The 26,728-nt window shown below is 38.0% G+C and overlaps 1 protein-coding gene across 2 annotated transcripts; it reads right to left on the bottom strand.

Annotated features, from left to right (window-relative positions):
- Positions 1 to 1,085: 1,085 nt before the first annotated feature.
- Positions 1,086 to 23,572, bottom strand: Uprt (uracil phosphoribosyltransferase homolog). Of its 2 annotated transcripts, none has more exons than XM_074062170.1 (7): positions 23,029 to 23,572; positions 12,997 to 13,039; positions 10,047 to 10,116; positions 8,922 to 8,984; positions 5,326 to 5,487; positions 4,569 to 4,667; positions 1,086 to 2,230 (listed from the first exon to the last, which is right to left on the bottom strand). In XM_074062170.1, the coding sequence occupies exons 1-7, from the start codon at positions 23,391 to 23,393 to the stop codon at positions 2,124 to 2,126; spliced, it is 909 nt and encodes a 302-aa protein (XP_073918271.1). In that variant the 5' UTR covers positions 23,394 to 23,572; the 3' UTR covers positions 1,086 to 2,123. The 2 variants fall into 2 exon arrangements, with proteins under 2 accessions (XP_073918271.1, XP_073918272.1); XM_074062171.1 differs by having other exon boundaries at positions 4,519 to 4,667.
- Between the last annotated feature and the right edge of the window lie 3,156 nt (positions 23,573 to 26,728).

Raw genomic sequence — 26,728 nt, forward strand, 5'->3', positions numbered from 1 at the left:
ACACATGAGCTGGCAACTTGTTAGGAATGCAATTCCTCTGGCCCTAACGCAGAACTACTGAATCAGAAGCTGTAGGGGTAGGGCCCAGCAATCTATGGTCCTTCGATGTACATCGAAGTTCTGAGAACCTCAGCCATGTACCATGAGTATCATTTTTATTGTTCTAGGGCTTTTCTTCAATAAGAATTTATACATTCAGTCGACACTGCTCTCAAGTTCCTGTCACAATCTTACTTTGAACAGTCTGTTAATCTTGTGTCTGTTTAATTTTGAGTCCTACAAGTGATTAACCCTACAAGTAATGCTTCATTTGCTAAAAAGTCCCAAAATTCAGAAAATATAGTTAGAATTTTTTTCCTTTTTTTTGGTAGTACTGGGGTTTGAACTCAGGATTTTATGCTTGCTAAGCAAGTGCTCTATGTTACAATTTCTCTTGATAACTGCAGAGGTATAGAGGATTAACATCAGTAGGAAATATGACACCATTGAATAATTCCTACTGTTTATGCTAGGTCCCCCATATGGGAATCAATCATAGACAACTTCCGATGTTCACTAGTAAAAAGGAACAGAGACATGCTAAATCTAAGTGGCTGATGATATAAAAATAATTTTACTAAAATATGGGTTTATGCCTACACTTGAATATGATTTTGCTTTAATGAGCTTCAGTTACAGCTTTTGTTAATCAGGAATAAATAAAACCCACATTGCATCAAAATACTTAACATATATATATATACATATAAAAATTTCAATTAGAAATTTCAATTAGAACTTGAAAACAACACTTTCTGTAGAAAAAAACTAAATATGTGTAACCTATTAATCTCAGTTTAGTACATGACAGTCATCAAAAATAAAGTGAAAATACAATAAAGTTCTTTAGTAACCTAGGCTCTAAAGATAAAAATATAATCCAGTCTACTCCAGCTTTCTATCTTCTTCCCTGATCTTTGCTCACTTTCATCAGTTTTGGTTCTTTCTAAGACACTGCCTTCTGTTCTTTTCTGTGCTTTTGAACAGAGGTCCACAACAGCTGTCTATAGGGTCAGAAGAGTATAATTAAGTAATCACCCAGTCACCACTGTTAAAATGTTTTAATATCAATGTAAAATGGAATCAGAGGTTTATAAGCAGATCTTAGAACACAAAGATTGATTTCTAAAATGGCTTTGCTTTCAGAAGCTTACATATAAACACATATAAATCTTAGAAGTTTTTTTAAGAGCATGGTACTTTTAAAATTTTAATAAATCTACATTTGAGAAACATGCAAAATAACTAATTTCCAAATCAAAGGTCTCTAGAAGAAACATCCAAATGAAAAGTGAAGTATTTTAACTTATTTACTGGCCAGGAAATTCAGCAAGAAAATCCCGTTCTCCCCACACCTCAGAGAAACCACCACTGATTCCTTTCTAGAGAATTGAAGGCATTAACATTTAACTCTCCCTTGTCAGCATCTAGACCTCCCTAGTTCAATCTATATAAATTGTTATAGTTGTAGTTATCGAAAATGCCCTGCCACCTTCTTCATTGCATACAGCTTGACAAGACGCCTACCAAAAATGCAGTTTGGGCAATGAGTGAAACATAAGGACTGATTAAAGAAGTCACCATACATCCTGGGTCTACCAGTTGAGGGAGGATATTAATGGAAACATAAAATTATAGGAGACATTCTTTTTTGTCCTCTCCAAGTATAGTACCAGTAAGTGACAATAGCCACATACACGAAACATACCAAAGAACTGACCCTCATTTGAGTTTTATTTGTGGCTGCAAGCAACCTCCAAACTAAAGATCATAAATTACAGAATAATTTCAATGTACCACGTGAAGGTTCAGCAATTTCCATTACCCTGTTATTAAAACTTCCATCTTTTTAAAGGGTTGTGTATTGCCTTCATTATTGAATTTGGTACCAACTGTCAAGAAATAACCAAATAAAATTAATAAACCTTAATTTGTTTCATTTTTACTATTTCCCCTTCCAAAGTTAAAAGGCATAATTTTTAATGTATTTTTCTCCACTATTCCTCAAGCAAATTAGTAAAACAAATATAAAATCAAAACATAACTGTAATATTACACAAGACAGTTCATTTTCCTTCAATAACTTAATCTGTTCCAAAATATTTCTGTCCAAAATGTGTAGGTGCAACAGGATGAACTTCAGTAGTTAAAATTGTGATCTCTGGAAATTCTTGAATGATTGATTTGGCACCTTTAAAAAATAAAAGAAAAATTGTTGTTACTGCAGGATTTTTGTAACACTAGTTGGAATTTAGGAATTTTATGGTCATTGTAACTAGACCTAATATTGACAGAGAACAATGCCCTTTGGATACCTAGTCAGACATGGTTAATTTCTTTATTTATGTAATATCTGATATCTGAAAAGTTTGATAGTGGTCAGACTATGCCCTAGCCCTTTCAATACATTCTTAGAATCAAATTGTTTTATATCCAAGATTTGAAAAATAGTTTTTCACTTATAGCAACTTCTCTCCTGAAGAGTCTCTTTTGTTTTATTTTAAAGGCAGCTGGAGAGAGTGAATAGAGTCCTTCCTTAAAAGAGGATCACACATAAAAGGAAGGTTTCTCAACTAGAACACTGTGAAATAAATGCAAAGACTTCTTTGGTGTGTTAGAGCAAGTTAGTTTTTTAGAAGGACTCTTACTTTGAAGGAGGGGTCGGGCAGGGAATTAGGACTAACTGAGACAGTTAAACTAAAAAGCCAGAACAAAGTTGTCACAGAAAGATTTTTTTAGCTATAATGTCAAAGAATAGCATACTATTCTAATGCCACCAGTGTTACATATATATATGAAGGACAATCAAGGAAATTCAATTTTGTCACCACCAATGTTTGTATTACAGGTAATTTTTGGTTACAAAAGAACAAAGTAATCAAACAGGCCACAATTCCTCTAAGCCTTCCTAACTAGAAATGCTGTAGCTTCTTCAGGGTTGGCTGAGACTTAGAACATTTGGAAATGAGGAAATACTCTGACTAGAGAAGCCATCTGTTCCACTTTTTTTTAAATTATAAAGTAAATAGGAATTCACTGTAGAATGCTTAGACAATTTGCCAACAAGCTTAAAAATAAAATGAAAGTGACTTAGAATCTCACAACCCTAAAATAACCAGGTTGAAACCAAAATTGAAATAGTATTGTGTATCTGCCTAGCCACTCATGCTGAGGAAAGATTTATCAGGTAATATGTTAAATCCAAGTCTGCTTTTGGTAGTTAAAATTTTAGTCATAACTTATATTAGTCATCTCTAAAGTTGGTAATATTTCACAGTACTCTAATGCTGTTATTGCTCAAACTGCTTTTTCACATTTACCATCTACATTTTTGATGTCATTAAATATTTTTCAAAAGTAAGATTTGAAGGTCTGGAGGCATGGCTCAAGTGGTAAAGCACCAGCCTTGCAAGTATGAAACTGGAATTCAAACCCAAATATTTCAAAAAATTTTAAAAATAAGATTTGACAGTTATATATTATAGCCTCTCTCTCTTTATGTATATATGTGTATATATATACATTATATGTATATATATACACATATATATTAATGTACCCATTTCCTTGTTAGTCAATTATATAATTTCAATTTTTCTTATACTAAATAACCTTATAATGAACATCCTAGAAAATAAATTTCTATATGCATCTATCATTGTTTTCTTATATATTCCTATTTGTCGTAGATCATTTGGTAAAAAAGCTAAAGCCTTAACTTAGGTACATCTCTCACAGGAAATGGAAAACACAGTTTTCTCACCATGCCCTTTGAGCACCAGTCTAACTTTAAAAACTTCTGATCTTTACTTCACATTCCAAAGTTTACTTCAGTAAGATCACATGGCTAGATAGACTCTCAAATTTCTTTCTGTTTGGGAGCTGTTCTAAGGCTCGGGTGGGAAATCAGAGAAAACAGAAACTTTTTAACCATTTGCAGGCTCTCTCCAAAGAAGGCCACCAGGGAAAGGATTGCAAGTCTTTTGAATGGGGTTAAATCATACTTCTCATTTGAATGGTGTAAATTAAGCTGGACACAGTGGCAGATCATGGCTATTGAGGAGGTTGAGGCAGGAGGATCACATGAGTCCAGGAACTCAAGTACAACCTGGGCAATGTAGTAAGACCCCTTCTTAAAAAAAAAAACAACAAAAAAATATGTTGGTTATGCTCCTGTGGCCCACGCCTGTAGGAGGCAGAGATCAGGAGGGAGGATCACAGTTCAAAGCCAGCTGGGGTAAATAGTTGTGGGACCCTATCTCAAAAAAACCCATTACAAAAAAAAGGGCTGGTGGAGTGCTCAAGGTGTAGGCCCTGAGCTCAAACCCCAGTACTGAAAAAAAAAGAATGTTGTAAAATATTATCACTAAACTTAGAGATGACAAACACAAGTTATAACTACCAAAATTAGATTTAAATTTGATATGGATGCAATTAAATGTTTCCTCAGGATGAGAGGCTAGACAGACGCACACTTACCCATCTCATGACCATCTGGAGCTTCAGTTACTGCCTCATCTTGAACTCACCATGAGGAGTGGAGAAGAGACTGAGTAGGATAATAACACTAGGTTGAACTCCATGTTCTATAAGAACCTTTACAGCTTCAATTACAGTATTTCCAGTGCCTAAAATAAAAAGACAACCCAATGCATTAGCAGGATTAACATTTATTTCAAAATATCTTTGGAGTAAGGGCAATATAGTAATCTAACATATGACTGATCACTAGGCAAAGCTTCATGTGCAGGTGCCTGTTCTTTATCAATGTTATTTTAATAATGGACATGACATACAGAGTTTTCAAATGTACAGCGAGCCCTAATTTCATTTATTATTTGAGATATCAAATTTAACATATCCCCCCTCACCTTTTTGGGAGACCATACATGATCTGAGAAATCTTAGGAAGGAAAACAGAGTAACAGAAAAAAGTACTATCTCCAGAGTATAAAGTCTTGAGAAAATCACTGCAATACTCATTAGGCCAGAGAGGTGACATGTTTCAATATATTTTCTTTGTTCTATATATTTTATCTCATTAGGTCTTTTGCTTCAATGTGTTCAAGACATAAGCTCTTTGAAGCTAATAAAGTTTGTCTAATGTATATTCACTTATTACACAATGAAAATTTTCCAGTGAACTACTCAGAGAAACTTCAAATTCAACAGAGAAAAACACATTTAGAAACTCTTTTTGTCTTTCATATAGAGGTACAAGGAGTAAAGGATTAAGCTGAATTTAAACCCTAATGGAAAATTACAAATTAAACTCAAGTCACTCACTGAGAATTGGATACATCAGAAGGACTTTTCTCCGGTAAATGTCTGGGGGGAACTTGGCATAATACACTTTGGCTCTTTGTGTCTCCTCATCACTCTGAATCAGGATCTTTCCAATTCTTATGGATCGACAGCAGTCTCGTAACCCTTGTTCCATTGCCTCACCTTGAAGAAAGAAATAAAAAGCAGAGGGAAAAGGAGTTGGGAAGACAGAGTGAAACTTCAAGAACAGGCCAAAGCAGAGTTGTGACTGTTATTAATACAATAATTATTAATAAAGGACACTGTCAATAAGGATGCATTCTTCTGGAGCTAACAGCTTTCCCTTTTGATATACTCATATTTGTTTTCTTGGCGTACGTCAATAAAACCAGGTTAAAGACAGGCCAATGACAGAAAACACATGAAAAAATGCTCACCATCTCTAGCAATAAAGGAAATGCAAATTAAAACCACGCTAAGATTCCACCTCACCCCTGTTAGAATAGCCATCATCAGCAACACCACCAACAACAGGTGTTGGCGAGGATGTGGGGAAAAAGGAACCCTCTTACACTGTTGGTGGGAATGTAGACTAGTACAACCACTCTGGAAAAATATTTGGAGGCTACTTAAAAAGCTGGACATCGATCTACCATTTGATCCAGCAATACCACTCTTGGGGATATACCCAAAAGACTGTTACTCCAGAGGCACCTGCACATCCATGTTTATTGCAGCACTATTCACAATAGCCAAGTTATGGAAACAGCCAAGATGCCCCACTACTGACAAATGGATTAAGAAAATGTGGTATCTATACACAATGGAATTTTATGCAGCCATGAAGAAGAACAAAATGTTATCATTCGCTGGTAAATGGATGGAATTGGAGAACATCATTCTGAGTGAGGTTAGCCTGGCTCAAAAAACCAAAAATCGTATGTTCTCCCTCATATGTGGACATTAGATCAAGGGCAAACACAACAAGGGGATTGGACTATGAGCACAAGATAAAAGCGAGAGCACACAAGGGAGGGGTGAGGATAGGTAAGACACCTAAAAAACTAGCTAGCATTTGTTGCCCTTAACGCAGAGAAACTAAAGCAGATACCTTAAAGCAACTGAGGCCAATAGGAAAAGGGGAACAGGTACTAGAGAAAAGGTTAGATCAAAAAGAATTAACCTAGAAGGTAACACCCACGCACAGGAAATCAATGTGAGTCAATGCCCTGTATAGCTATCCTTATCTCAACCAGCAAAAACCCTTGTTCCTTCCTATTATTGCTTCTACTCTCTCTATAACAAAACTAGAAATAAGGGCAAAATAGTTTCTGCTGGGTATGGGGGGGGAGAGGGAGGGGGCGGAGTGGGTGGTAAGGGAGGGGGTGGGGGCAGGGGGGAGAAATGAACCAAGCCTTGTATGCACATATGAATAATAAAAGAAAAATGAAAAAAAAAAATAAAGACAGGCCAATGAAACTAAGATAAGCTAGTTTTATTGCTGGCTTAGAAGTTTTAGAGCTGTCAGGTTTTCATGATTATAGGAGATAAAATGTTTTGCTGAGCTACTCCCTGAGATTTTTCAAACTCAGGAACACTTTTATTATTTTAAAGAAGAGTTTAAACCACCTAAATCTGTCACTTTCATCTGAAAAAATATTAAAATTTTATGGAAGAATAGAGGCAATAGGGCAAAGGATCTCCTTTTAGGTAAAGGTGGCATCAGGAGACATCATTTAGCTCAGCAATGACTTCACTGGCAGAGGCTTTGCTGCAAACATTGAAAAAAGTACAGGATAGTAAAAAGAAAAAATACAGTATTGTTCTCCCTTCCCCAAAGAACCACCCTCCCCACACTGATTTGTAAACTCAGAGCTACTTTTGAGTCTGAATTCTTTTAAAGAAGTGTTTGCCAAAAGTAAATCACTCCCATACAATTTTCAAGGTTTTAGGCCATTAAAAAAAGTTTTTTCTTATTGTTGTGCTGGGTAGGAGTACATTGTGGCATTTACAAAAGTTCTTACAATGTATCAAATATATCATCCTTAAAAGATTTTAGGCCATATTAGAATTCTACCAGTACTGGTACTTACTTAATTTTTTTAAATTAACTGTTTACTCTAAGAGGAAATTTCATAGCACTAGTATAAACATAAAACCTGTTTCTTCCTAATAAATATGAAAATCAACAGGTGACTATGAAGGTTAAAAACAACTCTGTTAGCAGGATGTGGTGGCTCACATCTCTAATCCTAGATACTCTAGAAGCAGAGATCAGGAGGATCATGGTTCAAGGCCAGTCTGGGCAAGAAATTCATGAGATCGTGTCTCAGCCAATAAAACGCTGGGTGTGGTGAGATGTACCTGTCATCCCAGCTATGAGGGAAGTGTAAATAGAAGGATCTGGTCCAGGTTAACCAGGGCATAAACTTGAGACCTATTAGAAAAATAACTAAAGCAAAAAGGGCTGGAGGCATGGATCAAGTGGTATAACTGGCTAGTACATGTGAGGCCAAGTTCAACCCCCAGAACTACACAAACAAAACAAAACAAAACAAAACAAAAAACCCTCTGGATACAATCTCCATCAGTCCCTTCAAACAAAACCACACACACACAAAAACAGCAAACAAAAAATCCCAGCTCTGTTTGTATCACCCTAAGTCATCCGGTACACATTAGGGGTGCAAGGACCATGCGGGTGCTTTTAGGGAAGGAGCTGGATTGAAAGAAAAGAAACTGTTCACTGTCTTCACCAATTTTCAAAAGTTGAACAACATTGTCCTGAGAATGCTACAATGGCTTAATAGCTTCCTTCATTAAAAAGGGAGTTTAAATCCCTGTTTGAGTTGTTCACAAACTCAACTTCATTACCAGAGAAGAAAAATGAATGTTTATTTGCCTTTATATATCAATTTCCAGCATGAGTGGGGCTTCCACCATTTGGGCAAAAAATACAAATATTAAGTTTGCTGAAGGGAAATAATCATTCCTGTGTAACAGGTAAAGGTTCTAACTACAGGCATGCAATTTTGCTACACAAAGTTTGGTTTAGAAGGGCAAACAGTTGGACTCGAAACACAAATACAACATTTATAAGCCAGTAAATGGAAATACCTAGAGTTAATAACAGCTAGTAGTTTGCCTATATGGTCACATACTCATCAAACATAAAATTAAAAATATTAAACAAGTCATTCAGTCCAGGTCTTGGCAGAGTTCCCTGCAACAGAAATAAAACCAGAACAAATATTTTCTTCAACCAGGAATCCAAAAGTTCTTCAGGCCCAAATTTATGCAATATTTTTCAAACTGCTCTGTTCTTCCCAAGACAGCATTGCATCCTCCTATTCTCCCACCCTCTCCTGAACCTTTCTAAAAGATGGCTTGCCCACAGGAGCAGGCCACTAGGGAAGATGCTCTGGAGTTAAAATTTGCCACATTTAGCAGCACACAGGCCATGATTCCAACACACCATGAGGTCAGTCAACACAGGTGGTGAGATTTAAGCAAAAGCAGGCTGCAATTATGACAGACAAACCTGACCTCTCCCCTGGAAAACAGCCGACTGTTTCTATGTGTGCAAAGAGACAAAAATCACAGATATGAGAACCTACCACTTCTCATTATGCTGACTCCACAATTTCCCTTCTCAAACTTCACTCCTTCATATTTGTATCCTGTTAGGAAAGAAAAACCAAAGAATTTATCTTTCACATTGGAGCAACCTACTTAGTCTATAATGTGCCTATGGTGTCAAGCAGATGAGTACAAAGCAACCCTTGTCCAAGACACACTGTATAACACCTTAGGTTCCCTGTGAAAGTAATGAAATAAGTCATGATTTTTCATATCTATTTCTTAATTTCTCATAAGAAAACTGTGGGGATAATTGGAAGAGGTGGACTTCATTGAATGGGAATAGGACTTATTATAGCACAATATTCACATACACGTTCCTCTAATTGAATTCAAAGGAGAATCACTGCACTCCTAGAATGCTATATACCCCATCATTTCAAACTGGGACCCCACTGCAAGCCATATCAGAAAACCTCCTCATTCCATCCCTTTTTATGAGCCTCCATTCTGCCATAAAAGCTGAAGAAAGAGACTGCAGTAGTTATCAAGCTACCCAACCCTTGGTCTCATCCTGAATTTGTGTCAATTATGATGCAAAAAGCTTGGCTGTCAATTTTCCATAAAGTCAACCCTTGAATAGAAGAGCTTCCCATTGTTTACTACAGAGCCAAATGAATTACGGATTCCTGAAAACGGGGTTGATTTGGCTATTTTTATGAGAACAAAACAATTCTCCAATTCTCATCATTTTTAGTTTTCTTTTTTTTACTTCTCATGCTTTTTTTACCTGGAGTTTCAGTGTCAAACCAGCCTTCCCCATTTGTTAACACCAGCAGCTTCCCCACAGAAGTGAAGATAAGCTGCCAGCAAGTCTTAACTCTGGTCCCAATGGGCCATCATCAGAGGCAACACCTGCATGCTGAAGACTATTTATTAACCTTTAACTCAAATTGACAAGCAAGCCATTAACAAAAAGTCACCTACACAGATTTCTTTACTAAATGTCTCAGAGGTTTTTTTTTAAAGATGTTTAAAAGAACAGCTCTACCTAGACTCCTCATTTTACATACTGATTTTACTCAGACTGCTTTCTTTCCATTTTCCCCAACTCGAGCTCAGAATTTTTATGAGGAAAATTTGAGAGTAACAGCCCAGGTTACCTGTTGGAGTGGTCACTGTGCATTCTTTATATGGCAGCTGATTCAATCCCTCTTCCACAACAAGTCTGATCTAGAGAGCCAAAGGAAGTATAAGTTGAGAACTTGCTGAGAATCTCCTGCTAGCTGTTAGCCTCAGGAGCTGAACACTAGGCAGAGAGTCAGTAGCACACTAGATAAGGGTTTAGCTTTTGGAAGCAGGAAGGGGGCTCCCATCGTGTGTTAGATGCAGGGACAGATCCAAATGCCAGGCTGCTTGCTGCTAGGTATCCAACCTTCAAGAGCCAAAGGGCTCCACTATGCCTCCTGATTCCCAGGCTATGAGAGATGCAAAATTCCAACAAGTGACAAGAGTCATGGCAGGCACCCTTGGTAGTAATAAATTTCTGGTTACTGTGGAAAGTGTTCACTGGCACTTTTTCTGCCTTGTTCAGAACCTTTGAAATAGCTAAGTTGGAGCCTTTTAAACAAAGGTCCACCATAATGCAAATAAAGTGTGAACATTCTTGAGAGGAAATGAATGAGTGGATGCATGAATCAATTTACTGAGCCTGAAGGAGGATCCAATAGAATATACCAAGGCTTCTCAGCTAAAGAAAAGGCTCATGACAATCATAATGTATGGTACAGAGGAAAGAATCACTCAAACTACTAGAAAAAGCCTCCCAAAATTAGATATGGTATTCTCATGAGTAACCAGAGCCTACTATAACAAAGACAGTGCTGAGCCTGCAATGCACATTTTCTCCAATCAATATTACTTTACTTAATGATTGAGAATCAGGAACACCAGGGAGAAGCACCAGGCTCCATGCTTTGCTATCACAACACAACATCCTGCTGCCATTAAAAGGATCAATTCTAAATGAGCCAACACTTTGTCAGGCTGCAGAATCAGAGAGTAGCCTGGAAACCTCATAAATACTGTGTGTGAGGGCACACTCAGCCCTAGGCACCACCTTCTGTCCTTCTGTAGTGATCTGCAATTTGTTATGAACAAATAACAAGGTAGAAGAGGATTCTTTTCTTGGAAGAACCCAGACCTCCTCCTTACAGTAACACTCTTCCAAAGAGTATTGTCTCCTTCCTCACCTCCTGCAACCCTGGGACAGAAATTAGTGTGTATAAGTCTTACATAAAACCAGAGGAAGGGTGAAAAATGTAAGTGGGCTGTGGGTGTGGCTCAGTGGTAGAGCAGGTGCTTAGCATGCACAGGCCCTGGGTTCAATGCTCAGCACTCAAAAATAAATAACTAAATAATAAATTAATTAATTAATAAAATAAAAAGAACTTAAGGATCAGAGGACCATGGAAACCAACCCTGACAATTTTAGGTTGGAATTAATGTCCACTGTACAAATCCCTTATGCTAGTACTAGAAACCCTCAACAACAGAAACCTAAACAGCAGGAGTCCCTACAACCACAATAGACCCGCCCACTCCCTACATAAGGTCCTTCAAAGACAACTGCGGAGAACAGAGAAGTCCAAATTACCATCCTCAGGTGAATTATGCCATACATCCTTATTACCTCATTTGCCTAAGATACAATGCCTGCCATTTCAGGGAAGCATTTTAGGATAACCATGAACTTAACTTCCACTTCCTACAGGAAAAGAGCATATACACTTGGCACAGGGGCTTGTGCCTGTAGTCCCAACTACTTGGGAAGCTGAGGTAGGATTGCTTGAGCCCAGGAGTTTGAGGCCAGCCTGAGAAATGGGGAGACTCTGTCTCAAAAACAAAAATGTTAAAAATGAAAGGAAATGAAAAAAGAGAACAAGGAAAGCAAAAGAAAGGGGAACAATTTTCTGCCAGTAAACACACAGACCCCTGTTCTCTCAACAGCAGTCATTAAGATGTAAGTTCTTCCATGGTCAGACCTGTTCTTTTCCTTTGGTAAAAGTATAAAAGAATGTCAACCACACTCTTCTTGGTACTATTTAATGGTTATTATTGCCCCTGAAAGCTCAAATAATTTTTAATAGAATTGTTTTCTGAATCAGGAATATTTAAAGCCAAAAGCAGAACAGGAATTGTGTACACTATTTTGGAAAATCTAAATGAAAAGTTTCATGCCTTTTTCCTCACATTTCCTTTATGATCTGCTTTCTATTATCCGGTTGTAACTGCAAGCCATGTTTCTTTTTTCCCAGTATTTAGATTGTAAACTCCAAGATCAGGGACCATGTCTACATTCCTGGCTGTTGTATCTTCTCCTTCCCAACACATTCTAGTATAGTACCTGACTCACTCACATGAGTCCAGTGCATATTTTATGAATGAATAAAAACTAATAACCACAGCAGAAAATGTATCAACTTCACTGGGCACTCAGCACACTTAGATGTGAACATAAAAAGGATACACAGAGGTTACTCTGTAGACAAGCCAATTTGGTCTGAGATCCTCTCAGACAAAACCAGCTAAACAGAATTGGGCTTGGTCAGTCTTTAACAGGAAGTTCCTGAGGAAAGCATAGATACTCAACTTAGTACTTCACATGTCAGGATAGTGTAGAACAGAGGCAAAATAAACACTGCCCCCACATAAACTAAGTGTACTAGTTTTTGCGCATTAGCTGGGTACCACAAGGGTAACTACTGGGTCTCCTTACATCTTTGGTTTTCCTCTAATGTACTTTACTTCATTTCCCTAAAATGAGGCATTTAAGATTTGTATAGAACAAGGTTGCCAAGATCCACCTGACAGGTAGTAGTACCTGAGAACCACAGGGAATGAGTTCATGGGCAATACCTTGGGGTGAATGGGATTGGAGGCAGAGCTTTAATGAAACAACAGAAAGAACACTTTGGAAACCTAGCAAGATGATTGTTACTTGGTATAATCTTTCTCACCCCCAGAATGCTCTAGAACAAAACAGCACCTTGACCTACCATGATTATATCACTAGGTACAGCAATGAAATGAAAATGGAAAGCCTCCACCTACCAAACGATCCGCAGAAAACATGAAGTCCCCTCTACTGGCTGTCCTAAAAAAAACAGTACAAGTTTTAGTCTAAATTAGAGCTTTAGGTAAAATATAACTTAGTACATATAGTAACACTGCGATTAAGATCTATTACATACTAAAAGCTTTAATGCTTATGTGTACAGACTATACTGAGGATAATTTTTACTAGACTACAGACACCAAAACAAGATGACTTGATAAATATTGCTGGAAATGCTTATTTGGTATGAACATTGGAGAAAGGAATTGAGAAGATCATGCAGATCCCACTGAGCTGTCCAGTGTGATCCAGGTGATGAACTAAGCTCCCTCTGAAACATGGCAGCAAGTCTACAGCTCAAATAGGGAGAAACTTTTGCAGTAAGAAAACCAGGTTCTCATCTCCCCCATCTTCCTCCTCAATTCACCTTGATCTATGCCCCATATTATAGGAACAAGTAACCCATCTACTTTGTCTCTAATCCTCTACTTTTTCCACTGCTTCCAAGAATGTGTACACAAAATTTCCAAGACCCTCTTTCTCAAATTACTTGTAATTTGTTCCTTTTGCCTGTTTTTTTTCAAACAAATTCTTCATTCTCTAGATCTCTCTGCCATATTTCTGTACATTTCTTCTAGTCAATACTTTCACATCCTAAGGTACTCAAGTAATAATAATCTAGGGTTGCACCTACCCACAAGCTGCTAACCAGCCCAAAAGGCAATGTTAAGAGACTGAAGCTCTTTCTATATGTAAAAATCTAGTAGAGTTCCTCCTCCTTCTTTCATGTAATTTAAACGGTCTGACTGAATGGACTGATTTACAGCTTATGTACTTAAAAGTCCCTACCTGCCTACCCAAAGCATATCTAAAATATTCCCCAGCACAACATGGAAATGGCATATGCAAGCACCTATTATCCTTGTATACCATTAATCACCACTCCTTTTTTTTTGCAAGCTGTATTCACTTTCTCTGACATGGGGAAGCAATGAAATATCCCTGACGCAAATGGCATTATGTTTCTTAGAGTAACCTCAGTTCTATCATATCACAGATATTAACTCCCTAAAATATGGAACATAATTGAGCAATAGCAAGAATATAGGTCTGTATTCTTTATGTATAAATATTCCCTAAACTCAGAAAACCCTACACACACACACACACACACACACACACACACAAACCTATATATACAGAGAAGCCATTTAAAATAGGCTCTATTTCATGTACTGTGGTTTTCAAATGAGACCAGCACCTTTCATTTCTATAATTAGTCTTCACAACATATTTGTCAAGGAAGTAAAAAGCAGTGAACTATAAATAATACAGAAACCTACTGCTCTGCTAGACCTATACATAATTGTGTACGCAGCCCAAGCACAGTTTTTCAACAGGGAAGTCTGGATCTCTCCTAAAGAAATAAACTATAATATCTTGGGAATACATGTGAATTTTCTTATATTTTGGAACAGTTACACATCAACTAATTACACAGAAAAGTAGTGTTAGGTTAATTGATCAGAGTTGTCCAAATCTGATATTTTACTTTAGAATAATATATTTAACACCTTTCACACCCTGCCTCTTAAAACATTAGGCTTAGCCAGTAACTTTTGCATAATAAGCACCTTCTCTACCTCCCAAAAAAGGTATAATTAAGAATCTAATATGAACTATCATCTCTTGACACTTATTTAACCTATAAATTAAGTCATTCATGGTTCCAAGTTACCCTACTACAAACAGTAATTACTGACCCTTGTTTTAGACAGACTTCAGACCCATTCTATATACTTTAAATCAATTTAGAAATTAAAGTACAGCTAGAATACAATGAGGTGTTTGTATTTTTAAAAACTCAGAGTGGCCTTCAACATCATTTAAATCTTCAACATTGTTGAAACTACAGTTTCATAAATGCAGATATTTACTTGTCAGATAAATCAAACTGCCCATATTCTCTGAACCCCTGCTTTAGGCCCAATACTGGGCTAAATTCTTTGTTAATAAAGATGTTTTAATGGAAACCAGACCTCAGGTCTTATTCACACTTGATACTTTGTTTTAAATCATAACTCCACCCAATTTTTGTCTCAAACCCTTTAAAACTCCCTCCTACTGAATGTATATCAATCATCTTCTAATAGTAGTCCCAAATAAAACTGAATGCAAAATTATCACAAAACAAAAAGCACACAGACAACACATCCCTGGGATATTCTAAAATATATCTAAAAATCAAATATCACATATTTAAACAGACAGTGGTATCCAGACATTCAGAATTCAAAGCATGGAAATATAATTAATATTAAACTGAATGTCTTTTAAATTGTACAAGCTCCAAATAGGTTTAGGAATGGAGATCTAAACTATATGTGATCTCCACATATACACTTTTCTTGACATACCCACACCCAGGTGTGTCTCAAGGTGAAAGCCAAAGGGAGCCAATATATTAAGTGGTCTTCACAGGGTAACAACAAAAATCAAGATTCATGCTGGAAACCAAATCCTCATTTTAATGTGAAATGGGTAAACCTGAGTCTTCCTTACTTGTTAAATTAGGCTGTCTATAAAGCACTTAAAATTTTCCAGAGAGCTAGGCATAGTGGTGCACTACTGTAATCCCTGCATTCAGGAGGCTGAGGCAAGAGGATCAAAAATTCAAGGCCAGATTGGATTGCAGAGCAAGACCTGGTCTCAAAAAAAATACTATCTAGATGCTGGGCAGGTTCTTGGAAGACTGAGGCAAGAGAACCACTTGAACTCAGGAGTTTGAAGGCAGTCTGGGCTACATAGTGAGACCCTGTCTCTAAGTGAATGAATGAATGAATGAATATTCCTCCTGAAGAGGGAGATACTTTTATGATTACATGGATTGTTAAGAGTATATACTAAGGTTACCACATACAAGAGTACATGCTTTCCTGGGTGTGGTGGTACACACCTACAATCCCAGCACTCAGGAGGCAGAGGCAGAAGAATCTGGAGTTCCAGGGCTGGCCTGCCTGTGCCATATAGTGAGAACTTGTATAAAAAAAAAATACATGCTTTCAAAAATTGATTAAGCAAACCCTTCTGATTCATAATTTAAAACAATTTAATTGCAATCAAATCCTGGGAACACTGAATTAGGTCTCATTTCAAAAGTTTAAATATATCACTCTTCTTCCAGGAAGAGAGGAAGAGTATACACAAGGAGTGTTTGCAGCATTTGGGGTAGGGGAAACTGGAGTTGGGCATTTAACAAATAAAAATACAGGATGGCCATTTAAATGTGTATGTCAGAGTTCCATGCAATACTTAATTTTCACTTATATAAAAATTATTCATTGTATATTTTAATTCAAATTTAACTAGGTATCTTGTGTTTTATCTGGTAACCCAATTGAGGAGGAAGAATTTAATGGACTTTAAAAGTAAAAATATGAATTCTCAGCTCTAATATGTTTTTGTTTGTTAACCAATAGGTTAAAAGGATGTGAAACATAAAAACTTTTCCAGCCAGTTAAACTAAGGGGTATGCTTCATTTAAAGCTAATGTTTAGTGAAACCTCTAAAAACATAAGTTCCACTTCTCTGTTATTATGTGATCAATAAGATAAAGAATAGCCCCAAGATTTGCTATAGTATACAGATGACTTGCAAATGATTTTACCCCTCCTTCCTTTACCTTCAAAAAACAAATTCCTAATAAAGTACTTAGAACAAACCCAACTCAATGTGAAAAGTTAAAAAGAAAATAGCTTTAACTACCTGCCAGGTGCAAGTTGTCAAGGCCACAGCTCCTTAGCGCCTTCTAAATGAACTCATAAAGCGGAGGCCCATTAATTATTCACTTGCACGTCAAAGCAGAGTTCAATGTAAACATTCAAAATCAGGTAGAAAAAAACAAGAGGAATGATTGCTTCCTCTTATTATTAAGATTGCTACATTAATGCCAACCCAGATCCTCTTGCTGCCTCCTCAGAGTCCAATCTAGTTCGTGAGACATTACCAGGATATGCCTAGTAAATATTAAGTCTGTACAACTAAAGATGTGACTTCCGGGGCCAGGGGGGAGAAATGGCCCAAACAATGTGTGAACATATGAATAAATAAATAAATAAAAGATGTGACTTCCTCTCTATTGTCCTAAGAGCCAGTTAGAAAATTCTCATGGGAACACACGAAACCCAAAAACATGTTCATGCTTTTAAAAATTTGTAAGTCACAATGTATTCTGTGGTGAATGTTTTGGTTTCAAATAAGTTGAAAGGAAAAGTTTTGAGAGTCCTCCAATCTTAGGGTGATGCCAGGCCAGGCTCTCTAGGCTGGTTCTGTTTAGTGTATGGAATCCCTGGCTCACCCTATACCCCAAATCTGAAGCCAGGCAAATCACCACACAGGAAGACTGGCTATTCTCCCAGAGGCAGTGGCCCAGTTGAGCACAGAATAATCATCCAATAGTGTTTGGAAAGCCACAAATAGCCGGGTTCCACCCAACACTATGCAAACATCCTCTAAGGATGAGGGCCAGTTTAAAAAAAAAACTCCATAGGCAATTCTGATGCACAGCTTCAGTTAAGAACATTATATTACTTAGATGACTCAAATCACATTAGGGTTACACAGGACATTCTGAGGTTGTCTATTCTGAGGCTGTCTCCTCTCCAAATGACTAAAAAAAGGTTACAAGGCTGAATGCACTCCTTCAGTACCACTTCATGAAATGGAATACTCTTAAAATTGCTCAGCTTTCATCCAAGCAGCCTGCAGGATGGGCCATACTGAAGTCCCTCCTAGGGCAAGTATACAGACAGGATATATTCAATAGCTCACAAAACAGCTTTATTCTAATGTTTTAGGATACAAAAGAAAATAAAAAATACTGTGCCAGGAGGATGATCTTTTAAATATAAGCATTGCCTTACTTATGAGGTCATGAACTATGCTGAAGGGAAAAAGTGCATTACACAGATTTTGCTGAGTTTAATATATAAAGAAAGCAGAAGGGGAAGGATGTGTGTATTAATACATTTCAATACCAACAAAAAGAAACCACAAGGAAATAAAGGAGTTATTTCTTTGTCATAGTTCACCAGTGATCCATGTATGTATGGCTGAGCAAATTATCTGCTCATTTGGTGTTTAGATTACTGAACTCTCAAAGACAGAAAATAATTTCCCTGAAACTCAATAATACAGCCAACATATTCTGTCTCAAACACTGTGCATTTCAAAACAAATAAAGTCATTTTAAACCACTAGGGACAATGTTATAGATATAATACAGGCCTGCTGGATCAACCCCTCATTTCCCCATGCCAAAGTAAATTCATAAAGTAATACATTCACTGATAGATGCTAAGGACTAGGAACAATAAAGGAAACAGCACATACCCCAATGGCTTCTATTTTCAGACATCTCCATAGTATACATATATGCTGTCATCAAAATCGAGAAAAGTGTACACTTAAAGAGGGCAGGGTATGATAATCAAAAGCACCTTCTACAACTAGACCTATGTAGATATAGCTCCTTTTACCATAGGCACCCCCATCACCCACCTAGGCTGGAAAAGGTCTTGTTTGTGTAAGGGCATGGCAATTTTTTAAATATAAAGAACAGAAGAGAAAGCCTTTATGAACAGATTTGGTTAACAACAACAACAACAAAAAACTAAAAACACTATCCCCAACCTAAATAAGCACCAATTCATTATCAAAAGTTGTAATAGCTCTTTCTGTACTATGGTAAGGCAAAATAAAATTATCTAGGCTCTCTCAATATTTATTTAAAAATAAGAATGGGAATTCCTTGTACAGTTAAATTTTTTAATGCCCTAATAAGGACCTGAAATGCACCAGGCATGGTGGCTCACACCTGTAATCCTCGCTACTTGGGAGGAAGAGATCTGGAATATTGGGATTCAAGGCCAGCCAAAGCAAAAAATTTAGCAAGACCCCATCTCAACTAATAATGGGCATGGTGGCATATGCCTGTCATCTCAGCTATGCAGTAAACATAAATAGGAAGATTGTGGTCCAGACTGGCCTGGACAAAAACTCAAGATCCTACCCCAAAATTAACCAAAGCACAAGGACTAGAGGTATGGCTCAAGTGGTAGAGTGCTTGCCTAGCAAGCACAAGGCCCTGAGGTCAACCCCCATGCCACAAAAAGAAGAGATGTGAATATCTTAAATGTGCACAGCTCTTCACAGTTTATAACAAATGTTCATAGGCAGTATCTTGTTTCAGCCTCCCAGGGGCTCTAATGGTAATACCAACATCTTCATTTTACAAATGATAAAGTTAAAGCACAGAGATGCTGAACATCTTGCTGAGATCACTCCTCTGGATCCTGCTCTCTCCTTTCAAACACAGAAAAAACAAAACAGATTCCACTTATATCCAGGTTTACTATATAACCCAGGCTTTTCTAAGTAATGAAGTATAATCATGTACATACAAATATTGTCATTTGTAAAGGCTGAATGTCATACTCTCTCTAAGCCCTATAGTAATGGTTCTTAACCTTTACATTAGTATAACCCCTTGTGAAATCTAATAAAAACTAAGGATCCTCACCATGCAAAAAGGCCTTGCAAGCGAATGTTCATAGTAGCATTATCATAATAGCCAAAGAGTGGAAACCACTCAGGTGTCCATCAACTGTTGAATGGATAAACAAATTGTAGTATATACATACGATGAAGTGTCATTTGACCATAAAAAGGAATGATACACTAAGATAACATGATTGAACCCTGAAAACATACTAAAAGAAAATAGTCACACAAGAATCGGGTGATGTATGATTTATTTTATTTGAAATTCCAGAACAGCAAAAACCACATGATCTCACTCTCTGTGGAATGTAAAAAAGTTGATCTCAGAGAAGTTGACAGTATAATGGAGGTTTCCAGAGGCTGGGAAAATTAGGATGGTGAGAGGGATGAGAAAGGGTTGATCAATGGGTACTAAGGTAGGTAGATGGAGCAAGAAGTTCTGATGTGCTACTGCACAGTAGGGTGACTATAGATAACAATAACCATACAGTTCAAAAAGAATAAAGGATTTAGAAAGCTTTTACCATAAAGAAATGATAAATGTTTGAAGAGATAAATAAGTTTAACCCTAATGAACATTATACAATGTATATGTGTACTGAACATTACATGGTACTCCATTAATATGTACAATTTTTGGGTTTTGTTTTGTTTTGACAGTATTGGGGTTTGAAATCAGGGCCTCATGCTTGCTAGGCAGGTGCTCTCCCACTTGAGCCACTCCACCAGCTCACAATTTTTGTTTTTATGTATCAGTTAAAAATAAATATAAAAAGAAATGTCCAGGATAGGCAAATCAATGGAAAGTGAAAGTAGATTAGTGATTGTCTAGGAGGTGGGGTGGGGACTTGAAGGGAAATGGGAGTGACTGCACATGGTGTTTCTTGTGATAAATATATTCTAAAACTGATTGTGGTATTTGGTGGTATACAGCATAGGCCTACTTAAAACCACTAAATTGTACATTTTAATGGCTTGAATTTTATGCTATATGAATTATATCTCAATATAATTTATATCCTTTTATTTTCAGTGCTGAGAATCAAATCCAGGGCCTTGTGCATGCTAGGCAAGCTCCCTACCACTGAACTATACTCCAAGCCATTCAATAAAGTTTAATGAAATTTTGAAAATAGCCATAAAAATACAAATAAAATTTCCACATAATTTCTGAGGCCTGAAACCCATCTACAGATGTAGTGGGGTCTGAGATCCAAGGTTAGGTTAATTCCTGATCTACAGAAACAAGAATCATCATCCTATTTTGTTTCATAAATGTTTAATTTTAGCTGTCCCCAGAACTACCAAGCCTTTGTCTCAACTTTTTTAAAGATCACTACTTCATCTATGAGATCTCATGATCACAGAAGAGCTTTCCATATTAAATAGTATAATTTTATAAATATAATTTTTTTGCCATACTGGGGCTTGAACTCAGGGCCTTCACCTTGAGCCACTCCACCAGCCCTTTTTTGTGATGGGTATTTTCGAGATAGGGTCTTGCGAACTATTTGCCTGGGCTGGCTTTGAACCATGATCTTCCTGATCTCTGCCTCCTGAGTAGCTAGGATTATAGGTGTGAGCCACCAGTACCCGGCTTCATAAATATAATTCTAAGAGCTAGGTCCAGGCATAGTGGTAATGTTACCACTTAGGAAGCTGAGTGGTATGCATTTCAAAAAAAAGTCATTTTAAATCAGTAGGGAGGAGGATCCTGAGTTTAAAATCAGCCTGGGCTACATAGTAAGACCCTGTCTCAAAAAAAGAGCTAGAAAAAATCTTTAGTAATTGAGTATCTATTACTGGCAAAGCATGGTTGGAATTCAAAAATGTAAAAGATTTCTTCCTTAAAGGAACTTAAAACCTAACAGGCAATCCCAGCTACTTGAGAGGCAAAGATAAGGAGTGAGGTTTGAGGACAGCCCAGACAAAAAGTTAGAAAGACCTTATCTCAAAAAACAAGCAAGGCATAGTGGTGCACATCTGCAATCCCAGCTACAAAGGAGGCAGAGGTAGGAGAACCATGGTCTGAGGCCAGCCCAAGGCAAAAGCATGAGACCATATCTGAAAAAGACCCTAAAAAAAAAGAGCTGGTGGCATGCCTCAAATGGTACAACACCTGCTTAGCAAGGACAAGGCCCTGAGTTCAAGCCCCAGTATTGCCAAAAAAAAAAAAAAAAGTACCAGGCAAGATAAGATTGACACACAAGAACAATGTGCAAAACAGAAGGTGATTCTTTCACTAAAACATCCAGGGACCATCACCTGGGAAGAATGACTAAAGGAAAGCTTCTTGACAGAGGTGGACAGTTAATTGCTGGATTTGACCTTGAAAAATTGGTGGCATCTGAACTTGTGTAGAGGGATGTAGGGAATTCCATATGAGAGCAAAAGCAGGAATGTTTCAGAATAGTTCCTGGGAACCACGGGGAGGGGCCTTAGTATCAAGCCAAGGATCCTGGACTTCACTCTGTAGGCTCCAAGAATCCAAAAAAGGTTGTTGAGTAGGACTGTTATCAATCAAAGCTGTATGTTAGGAAGATTGATTATACAGCAATATGTGCATGCATGTGTAAGAGAGAAAAATTATAGCAAGGAAATAAATTAGGAGCCTATTACAACAGTATGAAGAAAAAGTTACCAGAATCAGTAGCTATTTTTAAAATATAAGAACATGCCCCACCACTGAAAAGGTGGTTTTCTGACATGCTATAGCTACCCATTTAAAGCTGCCAATAAGAGCCAGGTGTAATTTCAGGTGAGAGAGAGAGAGAAAAAGAGAAAGAGAGAGAGAGAGAGAGAGAAAGACTTGAAAATAGCATTTTAACACTAAGTTCTGGCTACATTGATTTGTGGGATTAGGAGGGGTCAAAGATTCCTTTGGGCTCTCTTTTCTCTATTAACTACCTTCTGCAAGTTTACAGTAAAACAATTCTGGCAAGAGTTGAGTAGGAAGCTTTCAGGTGACAAGTAAACCTGAACTCCGAGACATTAAGCAAAATGACTTATTTGCCCTGGCAAAGGGCCAGAGGGCCAGTGAAGCACAATAAAATTTCCTTGAAATTGCTTTATGTCTGTGTGCCTGAGATGCTTGGTAGCAATGCAAAACCATAGGTAGTAACCATTTCTAGAGTACACAATTATCACGTGGTCAGGCACTGGTCAGCTAGCATAGAGGCGTGCACCAGCCTGGAATGGTTGAGTATTCGTCATCCCTCAGAGAGACAAAGAGGCCGGAAGAGGCCTGGAGGCTACCTCAAAGAGTTTAGGTACACAAAATAATGTTAAACACAAAACTAGGTAGGAGAGGGTTGAGGTATATGTCACAGGGCTCCCCTGCTATACACGCTCCAAAGAAAAGACTAGTTCGCCAGGCCAAAGACACTGCTCCCAGCCTTTTGATTTCCAATCTCCGCCCACCCTCTGGAGACCCTCCACCTCCCTTTCCCCTTCCGCTCTGGGCTTACTTGTCCCGGATGATGGTCTGCAGCTCCCGGATCTGATCATTCATTGGCAGCAGCTTAAGCTGCGGCCCGATCTGCTGGGAGAGTTCACAGTCCCCTAGGAGGGAATCGCTGGCAGGTGCGTCATAGTTGCTTCTGTCCCCACTGTCACTGGCGCTGCCGCAGGCCTGAGAGTCCCGCTCCGCCGGCACGCTAGAATGGGCGTGCCTGGTGAGGAGAGTCAGCTTGGCCACAGCATCGCTGTTTCCCTCGGCATGGTCTGGGATCGGTTCGTCAGGTCGCAGCGGCTCAGGACTTGGGGTTGAGGCAGACTTTACTTGCTGGTTGTGACAGGGCATGGAGTCCGGCCGCTGTAACTCCGTGGCCATACACCGGGCCCCGAGCTGTCCCCGCTGCTACCAAATCCTAAGGATAGAGGAGACCAGGGAGAAGGGCAGATGCTCGCGTGTTTTCCCCGGTCACCCCCGCCTCCTCAAAATCTGTAACCCTGGCTGCCCTCTTAACCTTAGGCCGCCGTGAGCTCCCTTTCGCATGCTTTGCCCCTCGCCCGCCCACATCAGACGCACGCCTGCCCAGACACCCTATTGGCCTGTCTCCCTGCCACTCTACCGCATGCCGCTGCTGGTTAACTGTTTTGAGTCACCCCTACTGCGTGGATTCACCCTCGTAGCCTCGCAGACGTGCGTTTGAAGGGTGCCTAGTTGCTGGTCTTCCGGAATAACCCCAGGGCTTCTCTTGATAAGAACTTTGGGTACAGTCGGGAGAAACTTGAGGCTGGATTGCACACCAAGGCCTGGGTTTTCAGACTTTGTGACTTAGAGAAATCATACTTCAGTTAAATACATCTCCAAGACAGCTGTCTGTGTAAACCAAAGGAGGAAGACCAAGAGCCTGTCCCCTTCTAGACCGTTCTACAACCTGAAGTTTAACAAAGGTGTTTGAGTGCTAAAGCTTTTCTTTACCTGTATGGTTGGACCTGCAGTGTACACGTTACCATAGGGATTTTAACAGCATTTCAAATCCAGTATCACTTTGTTTTCTTTTTAAAGTGCGTGGACTCTCTATAAAGGCATTAGGTAGGAGTGATAGGACCATACCCTTCAAACCTTGGTGTGCAGCAGAACTGTAGAGCATGTTAAAATGCAGGTTATTGGCTGGGTGAGGTTATTGACTAGGTGTGGTGGTGCACACCTGTGATCCCAGCACTTAGGAGGTTAAGGCAGGAGGATCCAGAGCCTGAAGCCAACCTGAGTTACACAGCAAGACAAAAAAAAGACAAATTTTCACGGCCCATCTTTGAAATTGATTCACTGTTTCTGAGCCAAAGGATATTTTTTAACAAGTAACCCACAGATTCTGAAATGGTACTCTTTGAGAAAAAGTACTTTTCACGCTGCCTTTTCAAAGTGTTACAACCAGAAAGTCAGAAATTTGCTGATTCTGCTTAAAAATTATCGAGTGATGTTTGACAAGCCCTTTCCGTCTCTGGACTTGACCTCCCTGTCTGTAAGGTGAGATGCTTTAACTATTTGGCCCCTAAATAGTCCTTCCAATTTTGACATTTGATAATTCTATTTTGGCTTCCAAAAAAGCCAATTCTTAAAATTCCTTCTTTCACATAGGAACAAAACCAACACATACAGAGATTTAGAGAAATATAAGTAACAGATAATAGGAATATTCAGACCTTTGGCAGGACTTAGTCTTGCTCTCTGTTTTATATTTTTTGTTCATTTGTTATTTCAATATTGCTATTAGTGACATTTTCCCCTTTCATTTGTCTTGTTCTTTATTCTCCACATCTGCACATGATTAGCTGTAATTGTAGAAAGTTTAAATTTGATTGGATGATAAAAATTACATCCTAGAATTGTAATCTCATTCACTTTCAAAAGCCTCTACATCTTTCCCTGAGCACATAATGCAAATAAAAGTGTCTCTGGATTTAAAAGCAGCTAACTTGAAATAGAGAGGAACAATTGAATAGAAAACATTGAAATGCAGTATTGTATCTTTAGCAGTAATTTAAATACAGTAATGAATTCAAAATTATATTGAAGACATCCAAGGTCCAGAACTGCACTGTGGTTTGTCCAGTGTTTCATCAGGCATGTGACCTTTTTCTCAATGTCACAGAATATGAATTACAACAGTGCAATTGCCAGTATGTCTTCTGTTTTCATTCTCATAGTAAGCACTTAAATAAATTTACCCATATTAACCAATAACCACTAGCAGATCTATTCATCTAAGTAGTTTACATAATACTATTAAGGCAGAATTCACTAATGAATTATCATAATAGCACCTCAAGTTTTGTGCTTTATAACTTGCAAAGTTTTTTATATACATTTCATCTACATATCTCTTACTTAAATCTCCAATGAAAGCTGGAAGATTACCAGTCCCCACTGACAGAAAATGTCTGTGTAATTTTTTTTCCTAAAGGAACTTGTCCGAGATCACACATACAAAAAGGACCAGAGTCAAAATAGGAACCCTAGTCTTTTGATTCTAAATCCAATCTTACACACACCTGCACTTTCATGAAACAATTCAGTTAAACAAATACTAATTGGGACATTATTTGCCAGGCATTTTGCTAGGTGTTAGAACAGACACAAAGGAAAATGAGTGAAGGTCTTGAAATTTTCTATTGGTATAGGGGTCATGGATAGCATGGATCTTCGAAACCCAAAGGATAATGTTAGGCAGTGTGCAAACCTGTTTGCTTGCTTATTTCCAGCTTTATTGACAAACAAGTATTATGTAATTAAATTGCACATTTATGTATTATGTATTTATGTATTATGTAATTAAATTGTGATGATTTGATATGCATATGCATAGCAAATATACAATCGTGTATATACATGATTACCAAATAAAGCCAATTAACACATCCATTATCTCATAGTTACCATTTTATGTATGTGAATACACTTAAGATCTACTCTCTTAGCAAATGTCAAGTATACAAAACAATATTATTAGCTGTAGTCACCATGCTGAACATTAGATTCCCAGAACTCATTAATTTTATAACTGAAAGTTTCTCTCCTTTGACCAACATATCCTCATTCTACCCTCAACCCTAACCCCTGGCAATCACCATTTCACTATTTTGATTCTGTGAGTTCAACTTTTTTAGATACCACATATGTATAAGACAGTATAGTATTTGTCTTTCTGTGTCTGGCTCATTTCATTTAGCATAACATCTTCAACATTAATCCATGTTGTTACAGGTTTCAGAAATTTTTAATCACCTTTTAAAACACTTTTATTCATTTATTCACATATGTATACATTGTTTGGGCCATTTCTCCCCGCTACCTCCTATCCCCTCCCTCTCCCCGCACGCCCATCGCTACCAGGCAGAACCTGTTCTGCCCTTTTTCTCCGATTTTGTTGAAGAGTAGACATAAGCAATAATAAGAATGACAAAGCGTTTTTGCTAGTTAAGATAAGGACAGCTATACAGAGAGATTCCTAGCATTGCTTCCATGCACAAGTGTGTTACAACCCAAGTTGATTCATCTCTACCTGACCTTTTCACTAGTTCCTGATCCCCTTCCCATATTGACCTCTGTCACTTTAAGGTTTATGTATTAGCTCCTCTGCAGCGGCGACATCAGACACTTTCATGTTTTGGGTTTCCTACCTATCCCCATTCCTCCCGTATGTGCTCTCCCCTTAGTGT

Source organism: Castor canadensis, chromosome X (assembly GCF_047511655.1).
Source record: "Castor canadensis chromosome X, mCasCan1.hap1v2, whole genome shotgun sequence".
Lineage (NCBI taxonomy): Eukaryota > Metazoa > Chordata > Mammalia > Rodentia > Castoridae > Castor > Castor canadensis.

Excerpts from the sequence above, each read along its gene's own strand:
- Uprt (XM_074062170.1), bottom strand. The coding sequence starts at position 23,393 with ATGGCCACGGAGTTACAGCGGCCGGACTCCATGCCCTGTCACAACCAG. Across the intron at positions 8,985-10,046 it reads CACAGTGACCACTCCAACAG|GATACAAATATGAAGGAGTG; the intron begins GTAACCTGGGCT and ends CTTTCCTAACAG. Across the intron at positions 4,668-5,325 it reads TCTGATGTATCCAATTCTCA|GCACTGGAAATACTGTAATT; the intron begins GTGAGTGACTTG and ends TTTTTATTTTAG.